Source organism: Thamnophis sirtalis, unplaced genomic scaffold, assembly GCF_051295495.1.
Source record: "Thamnophis sirtalis isolate CommonGarterSnake01/CBP01778 unplaced genomic scaffold, rThaSir2_p1.2 scaffold_6, whole genome shotgun sequence".
NCBI lineage: Eukaryota > Metazoa > Chordata > Lepidosauria > Squamata > Natricidae > Thamnophis > Thamnophis sirtalis.
Window position 1 is genome coordinate 20185777 of NW_028261386.1, and position 27181 is coordinate 20212957.

General features: G+C 44.7%; 1 protein-coding gene across 1 annotated transcript in view; it reads right to left on the bottom strand.

Annotated features, from left to right (window-relative positions):
* MLXIPL (MLX interacting protein like) overlaps positions 1 to 24533 on the bottom strand; it is a 61108-nt gene extending 36575 nt beyond the window's left edge. Inside the window, exon 1 of the mRNA XM_087717332.1 lies at positions 24156 to 24533. Coding sequence (XP_087573458.1) covers positions 24156 to 24451 — 296 coding nt within the window. The 5' untranslated portion in view covers positions 24452 to 24533. The remainder of the gene's footprint in view (positions 1 to 24155) is intronic.
* Positions 24534 to 27181: the final 2648 nt, after the last annotated feature.

Genomic DNA, 27181 nt, shown 5'->3' on the forward strand with positions numbered 1-27181 from the left:
ACAACAAACCTCAAATTTTTGACTTTTACATAATAGTATAAACTAGCCATTTCTATAAGAACATATCTATCTAATCAATAAAACCCAAAACCAAAGTTTCATTTTTTTTCAAGCACAAAATCCAGAAGCAGTTCCCAAGTAGAAATAAAAGTATTTGTATTTTTTCTTTGATCAAAACAGTCAATTTAGCCATCTCTGCTAATTCCAGCAATTTTTGCAGCCATTCATCCATTGTGGTGATCGAGGTGAACCTTCCGTTTTTGTTCATAAAGTAGCAATAACATAAAATAACACCAAAGTTCTGAATTTTTCCCCCATGTCTTTTTTCATTAAACCCAAAAGAAAAGTCTCTGGTTTTCTCTTTATATTCACTTTAAGAATTTTTAGTATTAAGATATGTATCCTACTCCAATATTTCTTTGCTTTATCACACATCCGCCATGAATGATACAAAGTCCATTTTTTACATTTACATTTCCAATATTCATTGGAAATGCCTTTATACATTCTTGACAACTTGAGATTGAACAAGGCATTTGAAATGTACTGTTGAGTATCAATGTTCCCTCTAATTTTTTTTCAGGGTGAGCGGAAAAGTATAGTGTTTGAGCGGCACAGTTTCATGCCTGAGCACCTAAGAGAGCAACAGTTTGAACTTCTGTCTCGTCTGCTGGACATTTGCGCAACATTCCAAGCACCAAGCACCAATTGTGAGCGAGGTTTCAGCCTGATGAATGCCAGGCATGAAAAGTGCCACTCAAACACTATACTTTTCCGCTCACCCTGAAAAAAAAAAGACTTCTGCTCAGCTTTTAGATCATTAGACTGGCTAGAGAGAGACATGGCACCAACAGGTCCTGGGTCCTGGCATTTTGCAGGCAACCTGTCCTCTCACATTCCTTTGGAATGCAACCCATCACATTTGAATTAGATTTTGCCAATTATCCTATTAAAAGATAATCCTATTATTCTAAAATATGACTAACTCGATATTAAAAATGTAAATATTTAATGCTGATAAATAATAGCAGTAATTGTTATTTAGTATGATTAAAATCAGTATTGATATATCAATATATCTATCAAAATTGACAATAAACACTAAAATAACAATACAAATATATAATGTGGAATATAAATGTAATAAATATAATATATAAATACAACATAAATGTAATAAAATAATTTATCATGAAACTCTCCCCCTTTAAAGTAGTAAGATCAATTAAATAGTCTAGCAAGTTTGGACAATATGCTATATGTTATGTTACTTAAGAATATATATGCCTCAGAATCAGATACAACATCCACATCATTTCCAACTGAGTCAATAAAATCATATGCCATGCCAAAACTATTTTAAATAAAGATATGAAATTAATCAAGTATTGCATTTATTTTTCAAAATGAATGTAGAATTTTTTTTATTATTTAAGTTTTGTACCCTATCTTTTCTAACTAACGTTAACTTTAAAAAGATGTTACATCAGACTACAATACAAGTAATTAAATGAAGACTAAAATAAGTGTTTTGGCATATTGAGCTTTTTATATTTCTTTCTAATATTGCTTCCTTAGTTGAGAACTTGCTCCTCAGCTTACTTACGCATTAACTGTTTGTTGCTTTTATGGCTTATTCATTCACTGCTCCATCTTCAGTTTTTTTCACAGGGGGCAGGGCTTCCTTCCTTCCTTCCTTCCTTCCTTCCCTCCACTCCTTTGGCCACCAATTTTGATCCAACTCTCTCTCTCTCTCTCTCTCTCTCTCTCTCTCTCTCACACACACACACACACACACACACACAGAGACACGTGTTCTTTGGGGGGGTTGAATTACTCCGCCTCACTGCGCAAAGTCGGCTCAGCATGTGTTCGGCCCCTGCTTACGCTGAATCAAATCTGCAGCCGGCGGGACCATTTCAAAGCCGCCAGTCCTCTTGCTCCTTCTCCTTCACCGGCAAAGCAGCGGCGCTGGTGCCTCCCACTTCGCTCGGAGCACCTCAGCTGGGCTCTGGGTTATCCCTGCCATCGCCTCCACCTCCGCCGCTTTCCTACTAGCTCCCGCGGCCTCAAGCACGGCAGAGGAGGAAGGGGGAGGGATAACGCGGGGGCCAGCTCAGGTGCTCCGCGTGGAGAGAGAGGCACCACTGCGGGAGCTTTGCTGGTGAAGGAGAAGAAGCAAGAGGACATCAAAAGAAGTCTGGGGAGGTCCTTTGCAGGCGACTTCCCCACGTTTGCTTTGGTAGAAAGCTCTGCGCGGCAGTTAGAAACCTCTGCGCGGAGCTTTCTAGCGACGTGCGCGGCCGCGCACGCGCGCACCTTAGAGGGAACAGTGTTGAGTATCATCTTTGGATACCAAATCAGAATTTCCCGGAAGCAGCCTATCTTTCAGCTGTGGATGCTGAAAGGAAATGGTAATAGGATGGCAATATCATGTGTGCATCCCACAGGCATTTAATTGAAGACAGATATTGAATTAGTGGATCTCTGATTCATAGAAGAGAATTCCTCTCTAGGGCATTTGTTTGTAAAGGTTCACTTTTGGCGAGGTGAGTGGCATACAAGTTTAATAAATAAATAAACAAACCATTTACAAATCATGATATAACCCTGCAAGATGGGTCACTAGGATGATAAAGTGGCAAGTGGCTCATTTTCACTTCTACTGCAACATGATAGTGAAATATTATCTTCTTGTTTTCATTGGGTTGCTGTAATAATAACAGAGTGGTGAATGTGAAATGCTTTTAAAGCATTAGATTGTTATGAGAAAGGGGGTTCTCACCAGTCTGGAAATAGCAAATGATGCAAGACTCCACAGGAGAGGTCCCTGTTCTAGATATGTCCCTGCCTTCTAAAGAGAGATGGTTCACAGTTTGTTTATAGGAGTTATTATGTTAGTATTGTTGGGTGAAATGTCCTTCTGGGTTCAGTTCCAAGTGGGGAAAAAGACACTGGAAACATGGAGGCACTGTTCCCTCTAAGGTGCGCGCGTGCGCGGCCGCGCACGTCGCTAGAAAGCTCCGCGCAGAGGTTTCTAACTGCCGCGCAGAGCTTTCTACCAAAGCAAACGTGGGGAAGTCGCCTGCAAAGGACCTCCCCAGACTTCTTTTGATGTCCTCTTGCTTCTTCTCCTTCACCAGCAAAGCTCCCGCAGTGGTGCCTCTCTCTCCACGCGGAGCACCTGAGCTGGCCCCCGCGTTATCCCTCCCCCTTCCTCCTCTGCCGTGCTTGAGGCCGCGGGAGCTAGTAGGAAAGCGGCGGAGGTGGAGGCGATGGCAGGGATAACCCAGAGCCCAGCTGAGGTGCTCCGAGCGAAGTGGGAGGCACCAGCGCCGCTGCTTTGCCGGTGAAGGAGAAGGAGCAAGAGGACTGGCGGCTTTGAAATGGTCCCGCCGGCTGCAGATTTGATTCAGCGTAAGCAGGGGCCGAACACATGCTGAGCCGACTTTGCGCAGTGAGGCGGAGTAATTCAACCCCCCCAAAGAACACGTGTCTCTGTGTGTGTGTGTGTGTGTGTGTGTGTGTGTGAGAGAGAGAGAGAGAGAGAGAGAGAGAGTTGGATCAAAATTGGTGGCCAAAGGAGTGGAGGGAAGGAAGGAAGGAAGGAAGGAAGGAAGGAAGCCCTGCCCCCTGTGAAAAAAACTGAAGATGGAGCAGTGAATGAATAAGCCATAAAAGCAACAAACAGTTAATGCGTAAGTAAGCTGAGGAGCAAGTTCTCAACTAAGGAAGCAATATTAGAAAGAAATATAAAAAGCTCAATATGCCAAAACACTTATTTTAGTCTTCATTTAATTACTTGTATTGTAGTCTGATGTAACATCTTTTTAAAGTTAACGTTAGTTAGAAAAGATAGGGTACAAAACTTAAATAATAAAAAAAATTCTACATTCATTTTGAAAAATAAATGCAATACTTGATTAATTTCATATCTTTATTTAAAATAGTTTTGGCATGGCATATGATTTTATTGACTCAGTTGGAAATGATGTGGATGTTGTATCTGATTCTGAGGCATATATATTCTTAAGTAACATAACATATAGCATATTGTCCAAACTTGCTAGACTATTTAATTGATCTTACTACTTTAAAGGGGGAGAGTTTCATGATAAATTATTTTATTACATTTATGTTGTATTTATATATTATATTTATTACATTTATATTCCACATTATATATTTGTATTGTTATTTTAGTGTTTATTGTCAATTTTGATAGATATATTGATATATCAATACTGATTTTAATCATACTAAATAACAATTACTGCTATTATTTATCAGCATTAAATATTTACATTTTTAATATCGAGTTAGTCATATTTTAGAATAATAGGATTATCTTTTAATAGGATAATTGGCAAAATCTAATTCAAATGTGATGGGTTGCATTCCAAAGGAATGTGAGAGGACAGGTTGCCTGCAAAATGCCAGGACCCAGGACCTGTTGGTGCCATGTCTCTCTCTAGCCAGTCTAATGATCTAAAAGCTGAGCAGAAGTCTTTTTTTTTTCAGGGTGAGCGGAAAAGTATAGTGTTTGAGTGGCACTTTTCATGCCTGGCATTCATCAGGCTGAAACCTCGCTCACAATTGGTGCTTGGCGCTTGGAATGTTGCGCAAATGTCCAGCAGACGAGACAGAAGTTCAAACTGTTGCTCTCTTAGGTGCTCAGGCATGAAACTGTGCCGCTCAAACACTATACTTTTCCGCTCACCCTGAAAAAAAATTAGAGGGAACATTGCATGGAGGCTGCTTGGAAAGATGGTTTAATGGTGGACAGGGCCACATGGCTTAAGGTCCTGGGGAAAAAGGTGATCACATGCTTCCAGATGTTGGGTGAAGAAGAGAGAGCGAGAAGCTCCTGGCTTTATACTCTCTGTTCAGCCTCACCTCTTTGTCTCCTATTCCTGTGTAAGAAATGTATTCTGATTGGTTGTCAGACTCCCATGGGGCCATGCAGGGGCAACTCTCTAGGCTGTGTTTTGAGTCCAAGTTTGATTGAGCATTGCTTCTTCCCAGATACCATGTGATGAGTTTCTGTAGAAGGCTAATCCTATCTTTGTTATGTAGACTAGCTCAGGGCCCCTGGTGGCCCATTGAGGAAGGTGGGGCTATTAAGAGTCTGTTTCCTGCCTAAAAACATGTTTCTACATTTCTTATCCAGGGAAATATAATATTCTGCCTTTTCAATATTTCCTAGGACATTTCATTTTTTCTAGCTGAGGGGTAGGTGCTAACTTCCGACAGTATGAAACTAGAAATGAGTGAACGCATGGGGTTGTATCCGCCCGCACTGGTTGCCATCAAAGTCCTCTGTTTTGCCATTGTACACAATGCCTCTGTGGCAAAATACCTTATCTTTATTATTTACTTTAGGGCACCTTGTTTCAGTCACAATTACTAAGGAATAGGCAACCTCCGAAGGTGAACAGAACATTCAGAAAACGTGTTGTGGCAATATTGAGACAAGTCCATCCTGTTTTGGTTTTCTGAAATGTTGGTAAGTGTACAGCAAGTGTGTGGATCTAAACTTAGGTCCTTTCACAGGCCATGTCCGCCCCTCTATTTAAAGGCTTGTTTTTTTTTCTAAATGGCTGTGTTCGCACTGTATACTGAAGTAGATTAAAGTCCAGTTGGATAGTTTCTGGTTGGGTAGCACCTGGCTGATACTGGCCAGGTTTGTCTGAGAGCACAGAGAAGATTGTGAAAGGTAGGCTGGAAAATTGGAAAACATTCCTGGAAGAAGACAGTTGAAAACTGCCTGGTTATATCCATGTGGTCCCTAGAAGTGAAGCTTCATTGGGGGCAGCTTTGCCTTTTAATTCCTGATTCACTACAAGGGATCTGTAGTACAGAAGTCAGCATCTTCTGTGAACTAGGCCCCCATGTAGCAATAGCACTTAGATTTATATACCGTTTTACAGTTCTTTTATAGCTCTCTCCAAGCGGTTTACAGAGTCAGCCTATTGCCCCCAACAATCTGGGTCCTCATTTTACCCACCTCGGAAGGATGGAAGGCTGAGTCAACCTTGAGCCTGGTGAGATTTGAACTGGCAAACTGCAGTCAGCCGGAAGTCAGCAGAAATAGCCCGCAGTACAGCATTCTAACCACTGCACCACCGTGGCTCATATTAAACTGTAATGTGTTTTATTAATTTGGATACAGCATGTGATTTAGTTAAGGTTTGTTATATTATGTGAATCCAGAAGAAGAGTCCCAAAGCACTTAGAAAAAAAACCAGTGCATGTGCTCGAAAGGAGAACTATTGAAACAAGAGTAAAACCATATTGTACCAATTATTCCCCCACTATAGCCACGTTTCCAGGAACAGTCAGCCGGCTGTTTATTCAGTGTGCAAAGCAGAGCACATTTTCGCTAATCTATGTGCAGAGACCCATGTATAAAGCCAGCCTTCATCATCTCCTGGACAGGAAAGCAAGCAAACACCAGCTGGGATGGAAAACCCTGTAAAATAGCAGCCAAATGTTGAAGGAGGTAGTGCAACGGAGGAAAGTGCACAACATGCACAACGGAGGCCAGTGCTGAATTATAAAACAGAAATCCAGAGTGGAATTGTGTGATCTTCCCTTAATTTGTTGCCCTCCAGTGACATTAGACTACAAATCCTATCATCTTTAGTTATCATGGGTTGATATACTACAATGATGGCGCACCTTTTAGACACCGAGTGCCCAAACTGAGCGCACGCCCAAACTGAAAGGTGCATGCGAATGTATGGGCATGCACGCACGCGTGGAAATTTCTCCTTAGTTCTAAGTTGCTTCTCCCCTTGATTAGTTTCCACAAGAAGCAATGGGTGGAAACTAATCAAGGAGAGAAGCAACTTAGAACTGAGGAGAAATTTCCTGACAGTTAGAACAATTAATCAGTGGAACAGAAGTTGCCTCCAGAAGTTGTGAATGCCCCAACACTGGAAGTCTTTAAGAAGATGTTGGATAGCCATTTGTCTGAAACGGTACAGGGTTTCCTGCCTAGGCAGGGGTTTGGACTAGAAGACCTCCAAGGTCCCTTCCAACTCTGCTATGCTATTGTATTGTATTGTATTGTATTGTATTGTATTGTATTGTATTGTATTGTATTGTATTGTATTGTATTGTATGCGCAGCAGGGACCCGAAGACCAGCTGGCCAGGGGGAAGTAGGGCATCCCAACAGCGGCAGCGCAGCAAGAGGTAAGATCTTTTTCTTTTGTGAGCTTCTGTTTCGTCGTTTGCAGGGAAACAGAAGCTCATGAAAGAAATGCCATCTGACCTGGGGTGACAGCGCACGTGCCAGCAGAGTGGGCTCTGTGTGTCACCTCTGGCACACATGCCATAGGTTCGCCATCACGGATATAGTAGATCGAATAGAGTATGCACCAGAGGTGGTATTCAGCCAGTTCTGACAGGTTCTGGAGAACCGGTAGTGGAAATTTTGAGTAGTTCAGAGAACCAGCAAATACCACTTCTGGCTGGCCCCGCCCCCAATTGATTCACTGCCTCCCGAGTCCCAGCTGATCGGCTGGGTCTTCTTTTGTTGCCCTGCACAGGAGAACGGAGCTGGAAAACAGGTTGGTGCAGTGGAGAGGGAATGGAGATTTTGCAGTATCCTTCCCCTGCCACGCCCACCAAGCCATGCTACGCCCACCAAGCCATGCCACACGCCCACCAAGCCATGCCATGCCACGCCCACCAAGCCATGCCACATGCCCACCAAGCCATGTCCACAGAAATAGTAGCAAAAAATTTTGAATCCCACCACTGGTATGCACCCTTTTACCTCGTTACCCCATAGTTTTAGACTACAATACCCACAATGGATTTCTTGACATTAGTTCAATTACTACCTGCTATTATGTGACATTCAAAGTCTTCAGGTTAATATCAAAACATCTATCCTAAGAGAGAGTTTTATGCAGACAAGTGAATCATTTGCTAAATTTTAGAATCAAGCAAAGTTTAAAATTGGAGACAGTGGACTATGTATACAAACATTAGAAAGACAAAAAACCAGAAAGTCCAATGGGAATTGTAGTCCTATGTATTGGAAAAGCAATCGTCTGAAAAAAGTTGCTCAAACTGAGAATTAGTATTTGTCTTGGAGGGATTTTTCCTCTCTTTCCCCCGTGAAAAAACGGCAATAAAAGTGGATATTATATCTCTAAATAGCCTTCAATAACCATTTCTGCTATCTTTCTTTCTTCCCAAAAATGAAGTGGGTGGAAGAAACATGTCAAGCTAGGGCTTCATTCATTTAACTATTATGAACTTTAATTATTCGTAAGTTAAAGACTAAAACAGTGTTAATTAAATATAGTTACTAGTTTCCCATATGTTAAAGACAAATGAACTATGTTGACTATTTATACAACAGGCTTAGTCAGTTTATGGAAATGAACCATAAAAGAGCCAAACAGGCTATCTCTGACAATAATTAAAGATACCAAACCATACATACACCCACACAGACACAGAGTAAACTTCCTGTGTTTAAAAGTAACTGAACAGTCAATCATCCCTAATCAAAAGCAGTTTATAGGTTTATTACAGTGTCTCCTGTGTTCAAAAGCTACTTTTGTTACCAGCAATTAAGCAAAAAACCCAAATCTAAAACCAAAGATGCCCCTGTATCAACCCACAGCAGTGGGAGTGAACAGAAGGAAGACCACAGTCATTTTTTTGTCAAATGTTTCCATTCTCCAGTCTTATCTGGCAGCAGCCATGATTACATCAGCTCTCAAAAAACCTTAGGTAGCTGCCAAGGGACCACAATGGCAGCAGAAAGAGGAAAGTATTGTTGATTTTGTCATCATTTCTTAGTCTCCTAAGTACATGTAACACGTAAGGATTGCAGAATCACCAGCTAGGTGTGTTTGAAGAGGACAAAGCATTTTCCTCCTCTTGATGGCCGCCTTCTTCCAGGGTGAGATATGGTGGATAGGGCTGAAGCAAGCACTATTGGGATGTGATCTCTTGCATAACAGTAGAAGCACAGAATGGAAGAATTGGAGGGGACCTTGGTGATCATCAAGATCATGGTACTTCAAAGCAAGTATCCACTGCTATATATCACCCTGCAGGTGACCATCCAGCCTCTGTGTAACACTTATAGTGAAAAAAACTCCAGTACTTTCTGAGGTATAATACCACAGTGTTGAAGACCATTATTAGGAAGGTTTTCCTGATATATATCCAGAGGTGGTATTCAGCAGGTTCTGACCAGTTCTGGGGAACCAGTAGTGGAAATTTTGAGTAGTTCAGAGAACTGGTAAATACCACCTCTGACTGGCCCTGCCCCCATCTATTCTCTGCCTCCTGAGTCCCAGCTGATCGGGAGGAAATGGGGATTTTGCAGTATCCTTCCCCTGCCATGCCCACCAAGCCACAGCCACAGAACCAGTAGTAGAAATTTTTTTAATTCCACCAATATATGTATCCCACAATATCTACTTTCTTTTGGCTGAAATGAGGCTGAGGGCAATTTAAATTTTTTATAAGACCATGTGAAACCCCCAGAGCTAGAAACTGAGTTTGCATATTTGGAGGGGATCACGGTCACATAGAACATATTTGCATAATGCACTTAAGTATGTCAATTATAGATCTAGGATCTACTTTCGTATAATTTCTAAGTCAAGTGTTAATCTTGTCATTTTTTTAAACTGTTTTTGGTTAATTTATGCCTCAATATATTGCACAAATCCAGAAAATGAGTTATTTCAGTAACCAGGTCAATGAGATGTGTGAATACACAGCTATTCATCTTACATGATGGGCAAGAACTGTCCTTAACTATGGATATAACCAAAAGAAAAACGGGAAGGTCTAAACCTGAATTATTGTAATTTCTTTAGCTGGGACTGTCCTTGAAGACTTCTTGGAAATTGCAGCTGCTGTAGTATCCAGCTGCCCATTCGATAAATGGTCAACTTTGTTATTCTTTCATCACACTGCTGTAGAAGGTGAACTACGTACCACGATATTTTGTACTTTAAGATTTAAGATGTTCAACAGGACATAAATACAACATTTCTTACTTTAAAAAGAGTGGGCTTCAGTTCCCAGAATGGGAGAATAGGTAGACACTGGTCTACTGGTCCAGTTTGTTTCCAAGTACAATTCAGGGTGCTGGTTATATCACTTGGACCTGCGTATAGCAATAGCAATAGCATTTAGACTTACTGTATATACCGCTTCACAGTGCTTTACAGCCCCCTCTAAGCAGTTTACAGAGTCAGCATATTGCCCCCAACAATCTGGGTCCTCATTTTACCCACCTCGGAAGGATGGAAGGCTGAGTCAAGGCTGGTGAGATTTAAACTGCCAAATTGCAGGCAGCCGGCAGCCGGCAGTCAGCAGAAGTAGCCTGCAGTTCTGCATTCTAACCACTGCGCTACCACAGTATCTTTGAATCCACCTAGAACAGTGTTTCTCAACCTTAGCAACGTGAAGATGTCCGGACTTCAACTCCCAGAATTCCCCAGCCAGCATTCGCTGGCTGGGGAATTCTGGGAGTTGAAGTCCGGACATCTTCACGTTGCTAAGGTTGAGAAACACTGACCTAGAATATGCCTATCCAAAGTGCCAACAGAAAGTCCCTACTTAGCAGGAAAAGGTTCAAACCCAGGTACTTTTCTGTGGGGGCTAGTTCCCCAAAAGTGGTCCTTGTGCTCTTCTCTCATGATCTTCTTAAAGTTTGTAAAGACCTGGCTAAGTCAAAGCCCCACATCAGCAGATTGAAATAATGAGCCAAGTCTCCTTTCTGAGCTGCCACTGTATTGGGGAATTTGGACTCTATGCCCTGATTCAGAACAAACACTCTCTGCTAGTGCCAAGTAGGTGATTCGGGCAAAGGAGCCTATTGCCATCCACCTCACCGACCAAAGCTCTCCAGCTGCCTAGGAGCCAAAGGAGTCCACAGATTGGACGATGCTCTTTATTAAAATAGATTTATTCCATTTGTATCTTTTCCTTTGGCTGTTTTAGAAAGGGAGAAGAGTTAGATTCCCTGGAACACTTACTATGTTTGGAAACCATGCTAAGCCATGGGATGTGTAAATATGGATTGAATACAGATCCCACATGATTGACTGGCTTCACACAACTTGCAAACCCATAAACCTTGTTTTCACAAACCAAAATGGCTTCAGTTGTTCACCATGCTAAATCATGCTACTAAACCAACACAGTATGTTTTAGCCTGTTCCGCCAACCCAGCCATTCTTTCACATGGAATTGGACCGTGATGGCGAACCTATGACACGCGTGCCAGAGGTGGCATGCAGAACCCTCTCTGTCGGCATGCCGTCGTCACCAGCTGCTCTTTTGGGTTCCAAACTGGGAACAACCTCTTCAAGAACTGAGCATTTAAGAGAGTTACATGGAAATCTCTTCTGACATATCCATAATTCATTCCTATATCACTGTCTTCTTCTTCTACCTTCACCCCATCTCCTTAAACCTTAGAGCACTGTTGGTGAACCTTTTCGGCACCGAGTGCTGAAACGGGAACGTGCATGTGCATGTGTGAGTGTGTGCGTGTCAGAAACTGGAAGAGCAGCCACTCGGTACACATGTGTGCGCCGAGCAGCTGGTCTTTCGGTTTCCAGTGCATGCGTGCGCACTGGCTACTTGGTCTTCTGGTTTCTGGCATAATGTACACAGGAAGAGCAGCTGGCTGGTGCACATGCATGCGTCAGGAATCCGGAAGATCATCTTCCCGGCGCACACATGTGCACCAGGTGGTTGCTCTTCCGGTTTCCAGCACTCCCCTGCATATGAAGACCAACTAGCTGGTGCACTGGAACCCAGAAGAGCAACAGGCAACGGCTCAGGTGCCGGGAGAGATGGCTCTGTGTGCCATTTCTGGCACGCATGCCATAGATTTGCCGTCACGGCCTTAGAGCAATGTCTAATTACATCTAGCTTATTACTCTATAAATAAAGAGAAAGCAGTTGCCACGTGTTCGGAAGACAATGAAATCTTACTCTGGGTGAATTTCTTATTGTCAAAATTAGCCAGACCTTTGGGAGAATGGAGAGAAGGCCAAGGCCTGCAACTCAAGTTAAATGATAGGAAAGGAGAGAGAAGCAATCTCCTTGTAGCACTGGGCTCATTAGAATGAACTTTGTTCTGTTCTTCTCTAGAGAGTGGAAGACACATAATAACTTGCCCTACCAATCTTTTGGATAAGGCCACTCGTATCTAAATGTTAGATTGTAAAAATCAAAATGAAAACATTCCCAAATGACAGGCTGTCTCGATAGAGGGCTGCTGGCCAAAGATGACTCATGAATGACAGCTAGTGGGAGTGATCTTCTTCCAGGCATACATCAGCTTCTTGTTTCTTGAATTAAGACTTCTTTGTCCTCCAGTCAAAATTAGACAGAAAACCATCTTATTCCTGCATATGCACAGGGTCTAAGACTCAAAAATAAAGACCACTTCTCATGAGATGAGATTGTTCGGTCCAGAATGAAATTCTCACACACATCCACCCCACTGACATGAATGGAAGTATACCAATCACTAACAGAGCCTGGACCAAATTTTAACAAATAGGGATAAATGGAAAAAAAAATTATAAGAAAAACTAATCCTTGATTTACAACCATAATTGAGACCGGAATTATAGTTGTAAATCATGCCAGTCCTTAAGCGGCCTGTGCCTGATTTTATGGGGTTTTTTGTGGAAATTGTTAGCCAAATGCTGTGGTCATTAAGCAAACCCACTGTGCACCACCACGGCATCGGCGCCATGATGGCACGATGGTTAGAGTGCAGTATTACAGGCTAACTCTACTCACAGCCAACAGTTCGATCCTAACCTTATCAAGGTTGACTCAGCCTTCCATCCTTCTGAGGTCAGTAAAATGAGGACGCAGATGGTTGGGAGCAATATGCTGACTCTGTAAACCACTTAGAGAGGGCTGTAAAGCACTATGAAGTTGTACATAAGCCTAAATGCTATCACTATTGCTAGTGCTATTTTGCCAGAAACCAGAAGTAAATGCCAGTTTCCAGGAAGGAAAACCATTGCAAATCGCAGTCATGTGACCACTGGATGCTACCAATGATGGTAAGTGGCTACCGCCAATGGTAAACATGACTAGCGCTATTGGTAGCATCCCACGGTCACATGACTGCGATTTACAATGATTTCTTTTCCTGGAAAAAAAAATCATTGTAAATCGCAGTCATGTGACCAATGGATGCTACCAATGGCAGTAAATGTGGGCTGGTTGCCAAGTGCTCAAACTGTGATCATGTAACTGTGGTGGGTGGGGCAGCCAGCTCATAAACAGCTCTAAGGAGGTCTGCTGTAATTTTGAACGACCCCCCCCCAGTTGTAAATTGGGGGCTACCTTTGTCTCCTCCATGATCTTTTAACAGGATAATTAGGGGAGACTGATTACAATTGCAGAATAAAAATAGCCACGCCCTATTAATGGTTTATATGATGCTGGCTTATTGTCCCACAGATCTGAAGGAATGGGAAAGAGTCACAAGGCAGGAGGGAGTTCATAAATGAACAAGTACAATTTCCTTTCAAAAACCAAGCAAACAGAAAGGATATGTTCTGCCAGAAAACTGTTAAAAGCACAATGAAGGAGCAGGATTGAATTTCAAGACAGATAGAAATATAGTCAGGAAATATTAATTTAGTTCAGTTCTCCAGAGTCAGATGAATTGCATACTGGGGCTTTGAAAGAACTCACTAATAGCCTGTCTGAACCTTTATATACTATTTTTGAGTGCCTTTGTAAAACATGATTGGGCGAAGAGCGTCCCTTTTCTCTTCAAAAGAGAAAAAAGAAGGCCAACCAGCCAGTTAGCCTGACATAGATATCTGGGAAGGTTCTCAAACAAGTTATAAAGAGCCTGACCTGCAAACATTCTGAGAACAAATCGTGACAAACTAACCCTAGCTCATATTTTTGTTGGGCCATTTGTTTAGTAAATCGTGAGAATGCTATAGCTTAAGGTGACCAGACGTACCGATTTCAGCGTGACAATCGCGCTTTATAACAATTTTTCCCACTTCCCGCCGTGTTTTTAAAAAGTGTCGATTTTCTGGCTTCATGTTGAAAGCCCAGTGGATTTGCTTAAGAAATCCTAACCGGGGCAAGACAAAAGTCTAACTAACCTCTCTCTCTGTCTCAGTACTTTCATTGAAGATATTAAAACTTTAAAGCAACAAAACAGACCCCCCCACCCACCCATTTTACTTACTTTTATAAGAAAAAAAATGATCTAGTACCATAGAGCTGCAGGAAATGGCTAGAGAGGTTACTTCCTGGATTTTCCAGAGGGGAGGGGCATGGAGGTTGGAGGACTGCTCAAAAGATGGTGGCATTTTTCCCTGACTAATTTCCCCATTTCAATTTGCTCAGTTCTTTGTATAGCGAAACACTGCCTTAACAACTGTGGTAAAATAGGTCATAAAATTGGGGGGGGGGGGAATCATTTAACAAATGTTTTGCTTCACAACAGAATTATTGGGCTCAATCGAGGTCTTACCTCAAGGACCTGTACCTGTACCTTACCTGTACCAAGGCCTTGGTTAGAATGAGGCATTTGCATGCTTATGGTCGCTATGAGTTCAGGAGTATAGAAGACCCACCTGGCTCCAGCCCAAGACCCAGCCATCTGTAAATCCAATCTTTTGTTCATATCAAAATAAAACATTGCTTCTACTGCTCACAATAATAGCTATATATTTGAGAATATGTAAAGAATTTTCTAAACTTTTTGTAGTTGAGATGGATGGGGGGGGGGGAAGGGGGGAGGAGATTAATGCCTTCTCCGAAGTGTAGGAAACTGAAAGTTAAGAATAAATTGCAGAACTGAGGAACAAAGCATTAAGAAAATTATGTAAACCAGCCAGATATCTTAATTCCTTTATACTGGCTTCTTCTTGGCACAAAGTTTCAAAACTTCCCAGGATGGTATCCAACCATCATCCCAACGGTGTTACCAATTTTTGCAACAAACCCCTGGGAATATTTTCAGGATAGAAATGTATAGACACTGCAATCAAATAAAGCAGGGGTCTCCAACCGTGGCAACTTTAAGCCTGGAGGACTTCAACTCCCAGAGTTGAAGTCCTCCAGGCTTAAAGTTGCCACGGTTGGAGACCCCTGAAATAAAGGATTATGATTTTATTTTATTTTATTTGTCTTGTATGCCGTCCACTCCCGAAGGACTCCGGGCGGCTCACAATAGACAAGGGAAAGGGGGAAAACTAGACAAAGACAACACTTTAAAAACAAAACCGCAACATTCACAATTTCCGTGGGGCTGGATATTTCACAGGCTCTCCGGCCAGCTGGAGCAGCCAGGACTTGGTGGCTTTGCGGAAGGCCGGGAAGGTAGTAAGGGTCCGGATCTCGACAGGGAGATCATTCCAGAGGGCTGGAGCTGCAACAGAGAAGGCTCTCCCCCGGGGGGTCGCCAGCCGACATTGGCTGGCAGATGGAATCCGGAGGAGACCTAACCTGTGAGATCTAATCGGTCTGAGGGAGGTAATCGGCAGGAGGCGGAAGAAAAATGACAGAAAAAATAAGCAAATGCAAACATAGGATGGGGAAAAAGAAATACACAGGTAAAGGAGCAGATTTAATTGCAAAGTTATTTTTATATAACCATAATAAAGAAACAGCAAGCATGCAGCAATGTCATAATGGAACTCCCATCACATTCAAGAGTACTAGCTCCATTTTATTGTAAATTTACATTACAGGTAGTCCTTGATTTATGACTGTAATGGACATTATAATCGTAAATTGTGATAGTTGTAAAATGGGTCACCCATGTGTCTGACCCAATTACGCAATCTTTTTGGGGCACCTGTTAAGTGAATACCATGGTTGTTAAGAAAACTGCATAAAGTTACTCCTAGGGTTACAATTACTGCAGATATCCTTGATTTATGACCATCACTGACCCTGGAATTATGGTGGTAAGTTGTTGTAATTGTAAGTTGAGGCATCATGTAATCAGATTTGACATTACAACTGATTTTACAGCCATCATTAACCGAACATTGTGGTCATTAAGGAAATTAATTCACCCAGTAAGCATTTTTGCTGGAAACTGGAAATAAATACCAGAAACCAGGAAAAAACAGCAAATTGTGGTCATGTACTGGTAACTGAGATGAGCCAGTTGAAAGGAACCCAAAATGAGATCGTATCAGGGGTGGTATTCAGCAGGTTCTGACCAGTTCTGGAGAATCGGTAGTGGAAATTTTGAGTAGTTAGGAGAACCGGTAAATACCACCTGACTGGCCCCACCCCCATCTATTATCTGCCTCCCGAGTCCCAGCTGATCGGGAGGAAATGGGGATTTTGCAGTAACCTTCCCTGGAGTGGGGAGGGAATGGAGATTTTACAGTATCCTTCCCCTGCCACACCCACCAAGCCACGCCCACAGAACCAGTAGTAAAAATTTTGGATCCCAACACTGGATCATATGATTACAGGGGGTTGTGCAGCTATCATAATTCCAAAAATGGGTTATAAGTCACTCTGGGGAGATCCATTGTAACTTTGAATGGTCATTAAGTGACTGGTCCTAGGTTGAGGACTACCTGTGAAAGCTAATTGTATTTATTTATTTAGCATAGTTATCTAATCACCCATCTCACAAAAGCGTAACTCAAAGCAACATACAACATGGCAACTGGATACAAATTGTCCAGTTTAGTAGGATCTAGTGATGGCTTCTCGAGTAGGAGGTGAACCAGAGGTGGGTTCCTACCGGTTTGGACTGGTTTGGCTGAGTAGGTAGTAACTTGGCCAGCCATACCCCTGAACTGGTTCTATCGGCAGTGCCTACGGTGGCATCATCTTAGTTTTTGCTTCTGTGCATGCGCAGAAGCAATTTTTTACCTACCGTGCATGCATGTGTAGCACCGCCCCCCCCCCAAGCGTGGCCCTGAGCAATTTGGCAGTAGGAGAAGCTGGAACCCACCCCTGGGGTGAACCAATACCCCATAAGAGGGTGGTACAATCCCCTCTTGTCTACCACTAGGATCTAACCACATGACTCGGAGTGGTGCGGTGAGCTTGGGGGGCTCAGTTCTTTGTCATCTGAACAGCGGGGGTTATTAGAACTTGCCGGAAATCATTTGGGAGCTGTGGGTTGGGCGGCTGGTTGTATTTGCCACCGCTGTAGCCCCCCCCTCCGGACTTCCCCCCCCCCCCGTCCTACTCTGTTGTTCTATTGCCAGCTGCCTGCTTATCCTGTGGCCCTGCGATCCTCTGGGCCGCTATCTGTTCGGCTGGGGACTGAATGGAGGATGGAAAACGGAGCCTGAGTAGCTCTATTATTATTCTACGCTTGATCTGAAGAGAAAAGAGGCCTGAACGCTCCTCCTCCCCCCCCATCCTCTGGCCCCTTTATCATCACAGCTGCCTCAGGCATTGCTCCTTGTCGCTCCCCCCTGTCATTGGGGAGCTTTTTCTGACTTTTTACCATCCCATCGATTGCCTATTAGGAGCAATAGATGATGGCAGCTGTAGGGACAAGGCCTTGGCACCAAGGAAACTGGTGCTTTCTCCCCCTCTGCCTTGAGCAGCTGGGGCCAGCTTCAGACTTTGGCCCATTGGACTATGGACCTTATATAACCTCAGGAAAGAGACTGTCTTCTACATGGACTGCTGACCTCCTCTGGGTCTTTAAGAGGGACAAGACTGGACAGACTCTGCTTACAAACATCAGGCATTTTTGCCTTGCCCCCCCCCCCCACATGCGACTGCCTTGTATATCATCAATTTCTGGCCTTCCAGCTGTGGACTTTCCTTTGGGACATAGAAGAGGGAGAAGAACGGAGCAGCTCCCTCCTCATTTGTTACATCACCGCCTGATAGCGCACTGTTGCAGTGCTCCGTAATTTTTAATTTTAATTTTAATTTTTTATTGGTATGGTGAGTGCATGGGATTGCTAGTGATAGAATGAATGATCCCACTTTTATTATTCCATTTTGCTGTATTTTTGTGTTTTAATTACCACGTGGGGACTGACTGAGTGAATATATGAGTGTGACTGATTCGGAGGGCCTGCCGGGGAATGCGGGAGCCATAGGGGTGGCTGAGGGAACCACGCCCACGGGAGTGGGTCGGGGCATTACGGTCATAACAGGGAGGGGCAGATATGGCGGGGACTTTAGGGCTGGCCATTACCGGGGAAGGAGGGTTCGCTACGTCACAGAGATCCCTCCTTCCGGCCCTATGAGTCCCACTCCGAGGCCAGATGGCGCGGGTAGTCAGGACCCTGGCCTCAGGCTGTTGTCGCTAAATGCCAGGTCTGTTGTTCACAAGGCTCCTCTCGTCCGGGACTTAATTTTAGACGAGAGGGCAGACCTGGCATGTATTACTGAAACCTGGCTGGGCACAGAAGGAGGAGTCCCCCTTGTAGAGATGTGCCCAGAAGGATTTCAGGTGCTTCATCAGCCGAGAGCCCAGGGAAGGGGTGGCGGTGTGGCTGTTGTTATCCGGGAGTCTCTAGTACCTCGTAGGGTCCCTGCTCCGGAGCTTGTCGGGTGTGAGACTCTGCTGGTGAAGTTGGACCTCAAGGGTCAAGTGGGTCTGCTGCTAACGTACCTGCCTCCCAACTACGTTGCAGCAGCCCTCCCCTCGCTCCTCGAGTCAGTAGCCGAGCTGGCAATTGAGTTCCCCAGGCTTATGGTTCTGGGGGACTTTAATTTGCCATCGCTCGGTGAACACTCTGATGGGGCGCAGGAGTTCATGGCTTCCATGACAGCCATGGGCTTGACCCAGGTAATTCGGGGCCCAACCCACTCAGCGGGTCATATGCTCGACCTCGTATTTCTCTCGGAGCAGTGGATGTGTGATCTTGGTCTGAGGGGTAGTGAGATCATACCCCTGTCGTGGTCAGACCACTGCCTACTGAGGCTCGACTTCCGGAGGCCAAACCCCCACCGTAGGGAGGAGGAACCGACCAGGTGGTTCCGCCCCAGGCGACTGATGGACCCTATGAGGTTCCAGACGGAGCTTGGGGTTATTCCGGATACCCTCGCCCACAGTTCGGCGGAGACTCTGGCTGCTGCCTGGTACTCGGCGGCATCGGAGTCTCTCGACCGGATTGCGCCACTACGGCCCCTCCGGGTCAGCGGATCCCGGAGACCCCCTTGGTTCACCGAGGAACTCCGAGAGATGAAGCGCCGGAGGAGATGCCTAGAGCACCGATGGAGATCCGATAAGTCCGAATCGAACTGAGCAATGGTAACCACCTGCACCAAGGAATACACCAGGGCACTTAGGGCAGCGAAAAGATCTCATATAGCCACCTTGGTTGCGTCCGCTGAGTCCCGCCCAGCCGCCCTGTTTAAGATAACCCGCTCCCTATTAAATAAAAGGGAAGCGGGGGAACCCTTGCAGGGCAGAGCTGAGGATTATGCCCAATTCTTAGCGGACAAAATTGCTCGGTTTCGATCGGACTTGGACTCCATCCCCGCAGTTCCAGCCGAGGCACAAGAGGATCAGGTGGAACATCTCTGGGTTGAGTTTCAGGATGTTACCCCCGGGGATGTGGAGGGCTGTAAGTGCCTCCACCTGCGTACTGGACCCGTGTCCCTCATGGCTGGTTACTAACAGTAGTGAGGTGACACGAGGCTGGATCCAGGCGGCTGTGACCGCCTCACTTCGGGAGGGGAACTTCCCCGCCGCACTGAAAGCGGCGGTGGTGAGACCCCTCCTAAAGAAGCCATCTTTGGATCCAGCTGTTCTTAATAACTATCGCCCAGTCTCCAACCTTCCCTTCCTTGGGAAGGTTGTTGAGAAGGTGGTGGCCTTTCAGCTCCAACGGTCCTTGGATGAAGCAAACTATCTTGACCCCTTCCAGTCAGGCTTCAGACCCGGTTACAGCACAGAAACCGCTTTGGTCGCATTGACCGATGATCTCTGGAGAGCCAGAGATGGAGGACATTCCTCCATCCTGGTCCTCCTTGACCTCTCAGCGGCTTTCGATACCATCGACCATGGTATCCTTCTGCGACGACTGCGGGAGGTGGGAGTGGGAGGCACCGTGTTGCGGTGGTTCTCTTCCTACCTCTCGGACAGGTCGCAGTCGGTGTTAGTGGGGGGGCAGAGATCGTCCCCTAGGCCCCTAACATATGGGGTGCCTCAGGGCTCGGTCTTATCCCCCCTACTATTCAACATCTACATGAAACCGCTGGGAGAGATCATGCGTAGGCACGGGATCAGATACCATCAATATGCGGACGATACCCAGTTGTATCTGTCCGCCCCGTGCCAACTCAATGAAGCGGCAGACGTGATGAACCGAGGCCTTGAGGCCGTTATGGACTGGATGAGGGTTAACAAGCTTGTGCTCAACCCAGAAAAGACCGAGTGGCTGTTGTGTTTCCCTCCCAAAGATTCGACCAATATTCCATCACTCAGGCTGGGGGGTCAAATTTTATGCCCCTCAGAGAGGGTTCGCAACTTGGGAGTCCTCCTGGATCCACAGCTATCGTTTGACCACCACCTGACGGCTGTGACTAGGGGGGCATTCGCCCAGGTTCGCCTGGTGCGCCAGTTGCGACCCTACCTGAATCGGGAGGCACTCACAACAGTCACTCGGGCCCTTGTGACCTCTAGGCTGGAATACTGCAATGTGCTCTACATGGGGCTGCCCTTGAAGAGCATCCGGCGACTTCAGCTGGTACAGAACGCGGCCGCGCGAGTGATTGTGGGTGCACCGCGGTTCACCCACATAACACCTATCCTCCGCGAGCTGCGCTGGCTACCTGTCGATCTCCGGGTGCGCTTCAAGGTGCTATTAGTCACTCATAAAGCCCTGCATGGTAGTGGATCTGGATACTTGAGAGACCGCCTCCTGCCAATCACCTCCCTGCGACCAATTAGATCACACAGATTGGGCCTCCTCCGTATTCCATCGGCCAGCCAGTGCCGGCTGGCAACTACAAGGAGGAGGGCCTTCTCTGTAGTAGCCCCGACCCTTTGGAACGAACTCCCCGTGGAGATTCGTACCCTCACCACCGTCCAGGCCTTCCGCACAGCCCTCAAGAACTGGCTAGCCCGTCAGGCCTGGGGACAAGGATAGTTGCCCCTCCCGAATGATGAATGTATGTTGCTTATTACTTTTATTATATGTGTCTATGTCACTGTCTGTACTTCCCCTCCCTGATTTTATGTGAGCTGCCCTGAGTCCCCTCAGGGAAAAGGGCGGCCTACAAATGTTAATCAAATCAAATCAAATCTATCCGGGCTGTTTATATGAAGAGTGCATCCCGACAATTTAACCAGCTGATCCCAAGTTCTACAGTATGAATGAATAGTGAATCATTTGTCTCCATATTCATTCTTGTCATGACATTTCTTTAAAGGGGGAGGGGAGTAGCGGCGAGCACAGTCTATATAAAGCAGAAAGAATTGTGCTTAGGCAGCAGTGAGATCATAGGTGTGTGTCTGGTGGGGAGAGGGTGTCCTCACAGTGTTTCCACCTTCGGATTTGCCTGAACTGGGGCCGCCTCAGGGATCAAAGTAAACAAGGCTTAAGAACAGCATGTCCAGAAGTCAACAGCCTCTGGAAGCTGGGAAAATGGCCTCATTTAAACAGGTCTTTGCTGCAATACCCCACAACTAAGGCTGTCGCAAACTGCCAGTGAATTGATGAGAAGGATCTACTACAAAATAAATGCTATTATTCTGACTTTCTCCATGAAAACAAAAAATAAAAAAACATACAAGCAGACTTCTTCAGGTTAAACAGCAATACCATGCAAAGCCATAATTTTTAGGCAAGTAGATGACAATGTCTCTTTCAAAGAAAGAGGAATAAGGATCACAAATTCACCTAAACCAAATCCCAAATGGTTGGCAACACAATATACTAAACTATGGTTTATTACCGTAACTACAATGGTGAGGTTCTCATATGTGAGAGGGAAAGATAGAGAGGGAAAGCAGGGAGTCCAAACTCCACCCAAGAGGAAAAGGATATGGCACCTCCTACCACCTGCTATTATGTAGAAAAAAATTAGACAGGATAACCTGATTGAAAGCTATAAATTAATCTATGACATAGATAAAATATTTGGGTTCTTTTTCCCCTCCCTCGTTGCAGACACTAGACGCAGAAATCATGCAATGAAGCTGACCGGATGGAGAATTTGAAGAAATGAAAGAGAACACACACCACAAAATTAATGTGAGGAATTCATTTCCACAGATATAGTGATGGCTTTTAATCTGGCTGGCTTTAAAAGAGGCCTCTGGTTGGCTCCTGAGAAACAAATTACTGGTCTGCTCCAACAAGACTGCACCTATATAATTGGGGTGGGGGGAAGCTTCCAAGCAAATAGCTTTTAATACTTGTAGTAAGTAACAATAGCAATAGCACTTATGTACTGCTTCATAGGCCTTTACAGTCCTTTCTAAGCAGTTTAAAGAGTCAGCATATTGCCCTGAATAATCTGGCTCCTCATTTTACTGGCCTCAGGAGGATGGAAGGCTGAGGCAACCTTGAGTCTGGTAAGACTCGAACTGCAGAACAGGTCTGCAATCTAAAAAAAAAATGTTATTCTTTCCTGGATAAAAAGAAGGTGAAAGGGCTTGTGATACACTAAAGGGACTCAAACGAATTACAAAATCTGGACTTCCATTAATATGCCACTGAGGAAGCACCGTGATTTCACCATAAAAGTTTTCTGGGAAATTGCTGGAACTTTGGTTAAAAGAAAAGCTAACTGATGATGTATTTCCCTTTGATCAAAGATCTCTCCTGCACATAGCTGTTCCTCTCAATCCTAGGGAAGAAGAAAAGGGATAAGCTCTTGCTGATGGGGTGGGGCGGGGGGTCAAAAGCCCTTTTGCAAAAGGCAGAAGCAGGTCCCCAAGACCCTTCATCAATAGCAAGACTCTTATCTTTTTCCTTCTTCCCTAGGATTGAGAGGAAGGGCTATGTGTTTCACACTCGAACCAGACTTTGTAACCACTCACTAACAGTTCACACAACAAACTTAATCAACACCAAGCAAAATAGCTTGGTTTAGTCCGGTATCCTAACCAACTTTATCTTCCTTAATAAACAGTAATATTTGGCCAATCATACCTAAAGTTGGAAAATAAGCAGTAGGCACATGGAAGGAGACGTCCAAGAAACGAAGAATATAGACTAGGCAGAGAAGTACAAAAATAATATAACCCAGAAGATGACAATAGCAGGCTTTCCCTTTTATTTTACCAATTTCATGTGGATTTTCATTGTTGAGCTTGTGAAGTGTGTTTAAATGTTAATGTAAACTGTGCAGTGCAGATGATGATGATGTTTAAACTCTGGCTTAATATAATGGATAAAACTAGCAAGGGGGTTAATTAAGAAGCAGCAAGGGAAATTTCCCCTTCTTATATGAGACATCGCAATATCCTGTGGCATAGAGTTCCAAAGTAAATTATATCTGAACAAACTTGTTAGTTGGTCAGATGTAGCTGGCAGACCAACACAGGAGACAATGCTTTGATCTGGATTCTGGAGCAAATGAGGCTTTGGATGCTCCAAGGACTGTAGTAATGCTTCCCCAATCTGGGAGAGGCCTCATTGGCATACAGATTACTAAAATTCTGGGGGAAAGGGTGATAATCTGGAGTCAAGTTTTCCCTGCAGTTCATTAAATTGGTCCCCCAACAGATTTAGAATCTGCATTTTTGCAAGGTTGAAATTCTGCAATCACAGGATGAATTTTGGGACTCATCATTACTGACAGCCTAATGCTTCTGCTAGCTTGGAGACTGCAATTCAAGGAATCACCCCCCCAAAAACCTGAACTTCAACTAAGAAAGAAAGAAAAAGACAATGAAAATAAGAGTAAATTACCAGAAGAAATCCACAAGGTTCATATTTTTGCCTCCACTATGAGACACCAGGTTTATCTCTGACTCCCTCAGCTACCAAAACCTCAACTCTGGAATTAATCCAATCCCTACATCAAATCCTTTGCATTGCCTTTCCGAGATTGTTCCCATCTTGGATCAAAAGCCCCCTGCGCTTTAACTGAACCACCGGGATTCCTGAGAAAAGACACTTCAGACCTGTCACCTCTCAAAGCCACCTGTCAAAAGAATTGAATGTGGCTGGAGACAGGAGGCCCTCCTAGACTCACCTGTAAGCCAGGCTCATGCACTCAAACAGGCGGGTGAGAGTGGGATCAATGCTTGGAGGATCTGGGATTTCTGGCACCGCCTGGTGATGGCGCCGTCGGGGCACCAAGTCGTTGTGCGGACATGACACCATGAAGTGACCACTGTGGATCACCTGGGAGCAGGCAGGATAACTCGAGCCAGGCTTGGTGCTGTTGAAGGCTGGGTTGTCTGAATCTGAATCAAAATCCGAGTCGGGCCTTGACCCCATTTGCAGTTCCATATACGGCCCAGATCGTCCAGGCTGAATGACAGCCATGGTGAAGGAAATGGGATTTGCTGTGGAGCTCCCTCCAGCCCAGCTGTCAAAGCCAACACAAACACCAGGATCTTCTTGCAGAGGCAGCCAGTTCCACATACGTAAATGTCTTGCGCAATTAACACTTAAGGTAAGGACATCATGGGCAGAATCTCACCTGGCACTCGCTAGAGCTCTGATTCCAACAGCAGTCTTTATAGATCAACCTGATGTGGTTCTGCCCCCTAGATGGGTGGACACAAAGAGTTGCCAGGAAAAAATTAACACTTTGTTAGCCAGTACAAGGGTGCATTCGGATAGCCAGAGGCAACGTAAAACAGCTCCAGATAAGCTGGCTAACTTTTGATATTGGTGCTTATACCTTTAATAGCAATCTAATCTTCTATCATTAGTGGGGCCATAATGTTCACTTCTCTGCTATGAAAAGAAGATTTGCTTACTGATTTCTGCAGGTGAAATGGCTGTTAAAGGCCAAAGGACTCAACTATGCCTCCCCCCCGCTCCCGCCCAGTCGGTTGCCAGTTTAATCTGAGTTGGATTGGCAATTATAGTTGTCTCATATTGTCAATGATGATAGAAAAAACCCCTCAACTGACTTATAGACATATGTGCATAATCCCACCACCAAGCAGAGCTGTCAATGAGCTGGCAAAACAGACTTTGTTTGCATTGGCTAAGAACTGCTGGGAGCATGTGCAGGAAAAGGGAGTTGTATGCTGTGTTTACCCAGTACTAATGCATCCCCCCCCACCCCAGCATTCCCAGCAAGCAAACACAGATTAAGAGACAAAAATAAGTAAAATCATAGCAACCTATGTGCGGCACAGTATGAATCAACATAAAAAGCTATGTTCCCGGACCCTAGAAAAACAGCAACAACACAAAGGCAGCAGGGTTCTTTCCAGCCCTTGCCAAGATGGGGGAGGGCCATATGGTGTGCAGGATACTCTCATGAGACATGTGGAGCCTAATCATAGACGGACACATGGTCAGGGTCATTTTGGCTATATTCGCACAACATGCTTAACTTGATGGCTGACTTAACCTATTTTCTGTGTTTGCACACAATATAGTAGACCCTAAATCAAATTGGCTGGATTTGTACAATATGGTAAGCAACAAAAATTAACCTAGAGTAACACTAACCAAAGTAGCATATTGTGTGAATATAACTGCTGGGTTTGTAATCGGGTTAAGCAATTGATGAATAGTTGCGGGAGCCACAGGGATCCGTCTCAATGCAGGCAGTCCTTGACTGACAATCACAATTGGAACATGAACATCTGCCGCTAAGCAAGATGGTCGTTAACTGAGTCATGCCTGATTTTATGACCTTTTTTTGCCATACTCATTACGTTAGTCGCCATGGCCATTAAATGAATCCATCTTTCCCCATTGTCTTTGCTTGTCAGAAATGATTGTGGCCCCTGGTCCCTCCAGCAGCCAAATCATATGAGGAGGAGGCTTGGGAATCAGGGTCAGCATCAAGGCAACCTGTGGGAGAAGAGGGAATGAAGCTGTCAGACAGACACAGGTGGAGCCTGGGGTGTCCGTCAGCCCTCCAGGTTTGAAGGCAGCTGATGAAGAAGAGGAGGAACAGCTGGGTCCAGTGCCTGACACACAGATGCACAGAAGGCAGAGGAGGGGAGAGCAGTGGAAATCTATGGGCTGATCCTTGGGAAGGAACAGCCACCACCGCTAGCGAAGCCCCAGCCTAGCTCTGGGGATAAAAGGCAGGGGGCGGAGATGAATAGATTTGGCAGACATCTATTCATCTCCCTGCTGGACAGACCTGTTTGCCTGTGTTGAGAGAGAATTTTTTTTCCTGGGGCTGCTGGTGCTCCTAATAAAGGAATCATTGATTAAACTCCTCGTGTTTGGGGAACTGGGTCAGAAGAGAAACAAGAAGGAATAATCACAAGTAGTAATCATGTGACCTGGGACACTTTGTAAAGACATGCCAGCTGCCAAGCACCCAAATTTTTTGTTTGTTTATCACATGGCCACGGGGGCTTGGCAATGGCCCAAAGTGCAAGCACTGGTCATAAGTCACTTTTTTCAGCCACGTCAAAACTTTGAATGGTTGCTAAACAAATTGTTGTAAGTCAAAGACTGCTTGGAACTTGAGGACTATTTTTTTTCAAGGTCATATAAACTGAAACTTTAGTAGAACTATGCACATGCCTATGTTCTCTGGGAAACCCCAAGTAGCTGGACAATAAGACCCTGAAGTGGGGATGGGGTTCATTAAAGCAAAGGTTCCTTCTTAGGAAACCAACAGAAAATCAAAACTTACCACATAAATGCACAGTCTACACTTGCCTTTGAAGCTTGCTTTTTTTGCTTATTGCCCCTTTCAACTGACTGAATTTGGCATGATTGGGTGCCCTAAATTGAGCAGCCACTTGTCAGTGATGCTGTTTTCACCACTGCCAAAAAGACATTGTCTGCAATAGTGGAAAGAAATCTCAGGTTCTATTTTTGGACAATTGACAACTCAACCACTAGGGGCAGCAGAAGATCTGAAGTAGTCCAACTGGCACCGTCAAAAGTCTGCGTAGGAGAAGGAACCACCTTCCTAAAAGAATGAATTGCAAAGCAGTTCTTAATCCCTAAAGCTTTTCCTCCTCTAATTTTTGCTCCACAGCAAGCAAAATTAAAGGGTTGCCGTTGTTCCCCAACATGGAAATGTCTTGACAAATGGGAGACCAACTGAAGCTCTTGGTATAG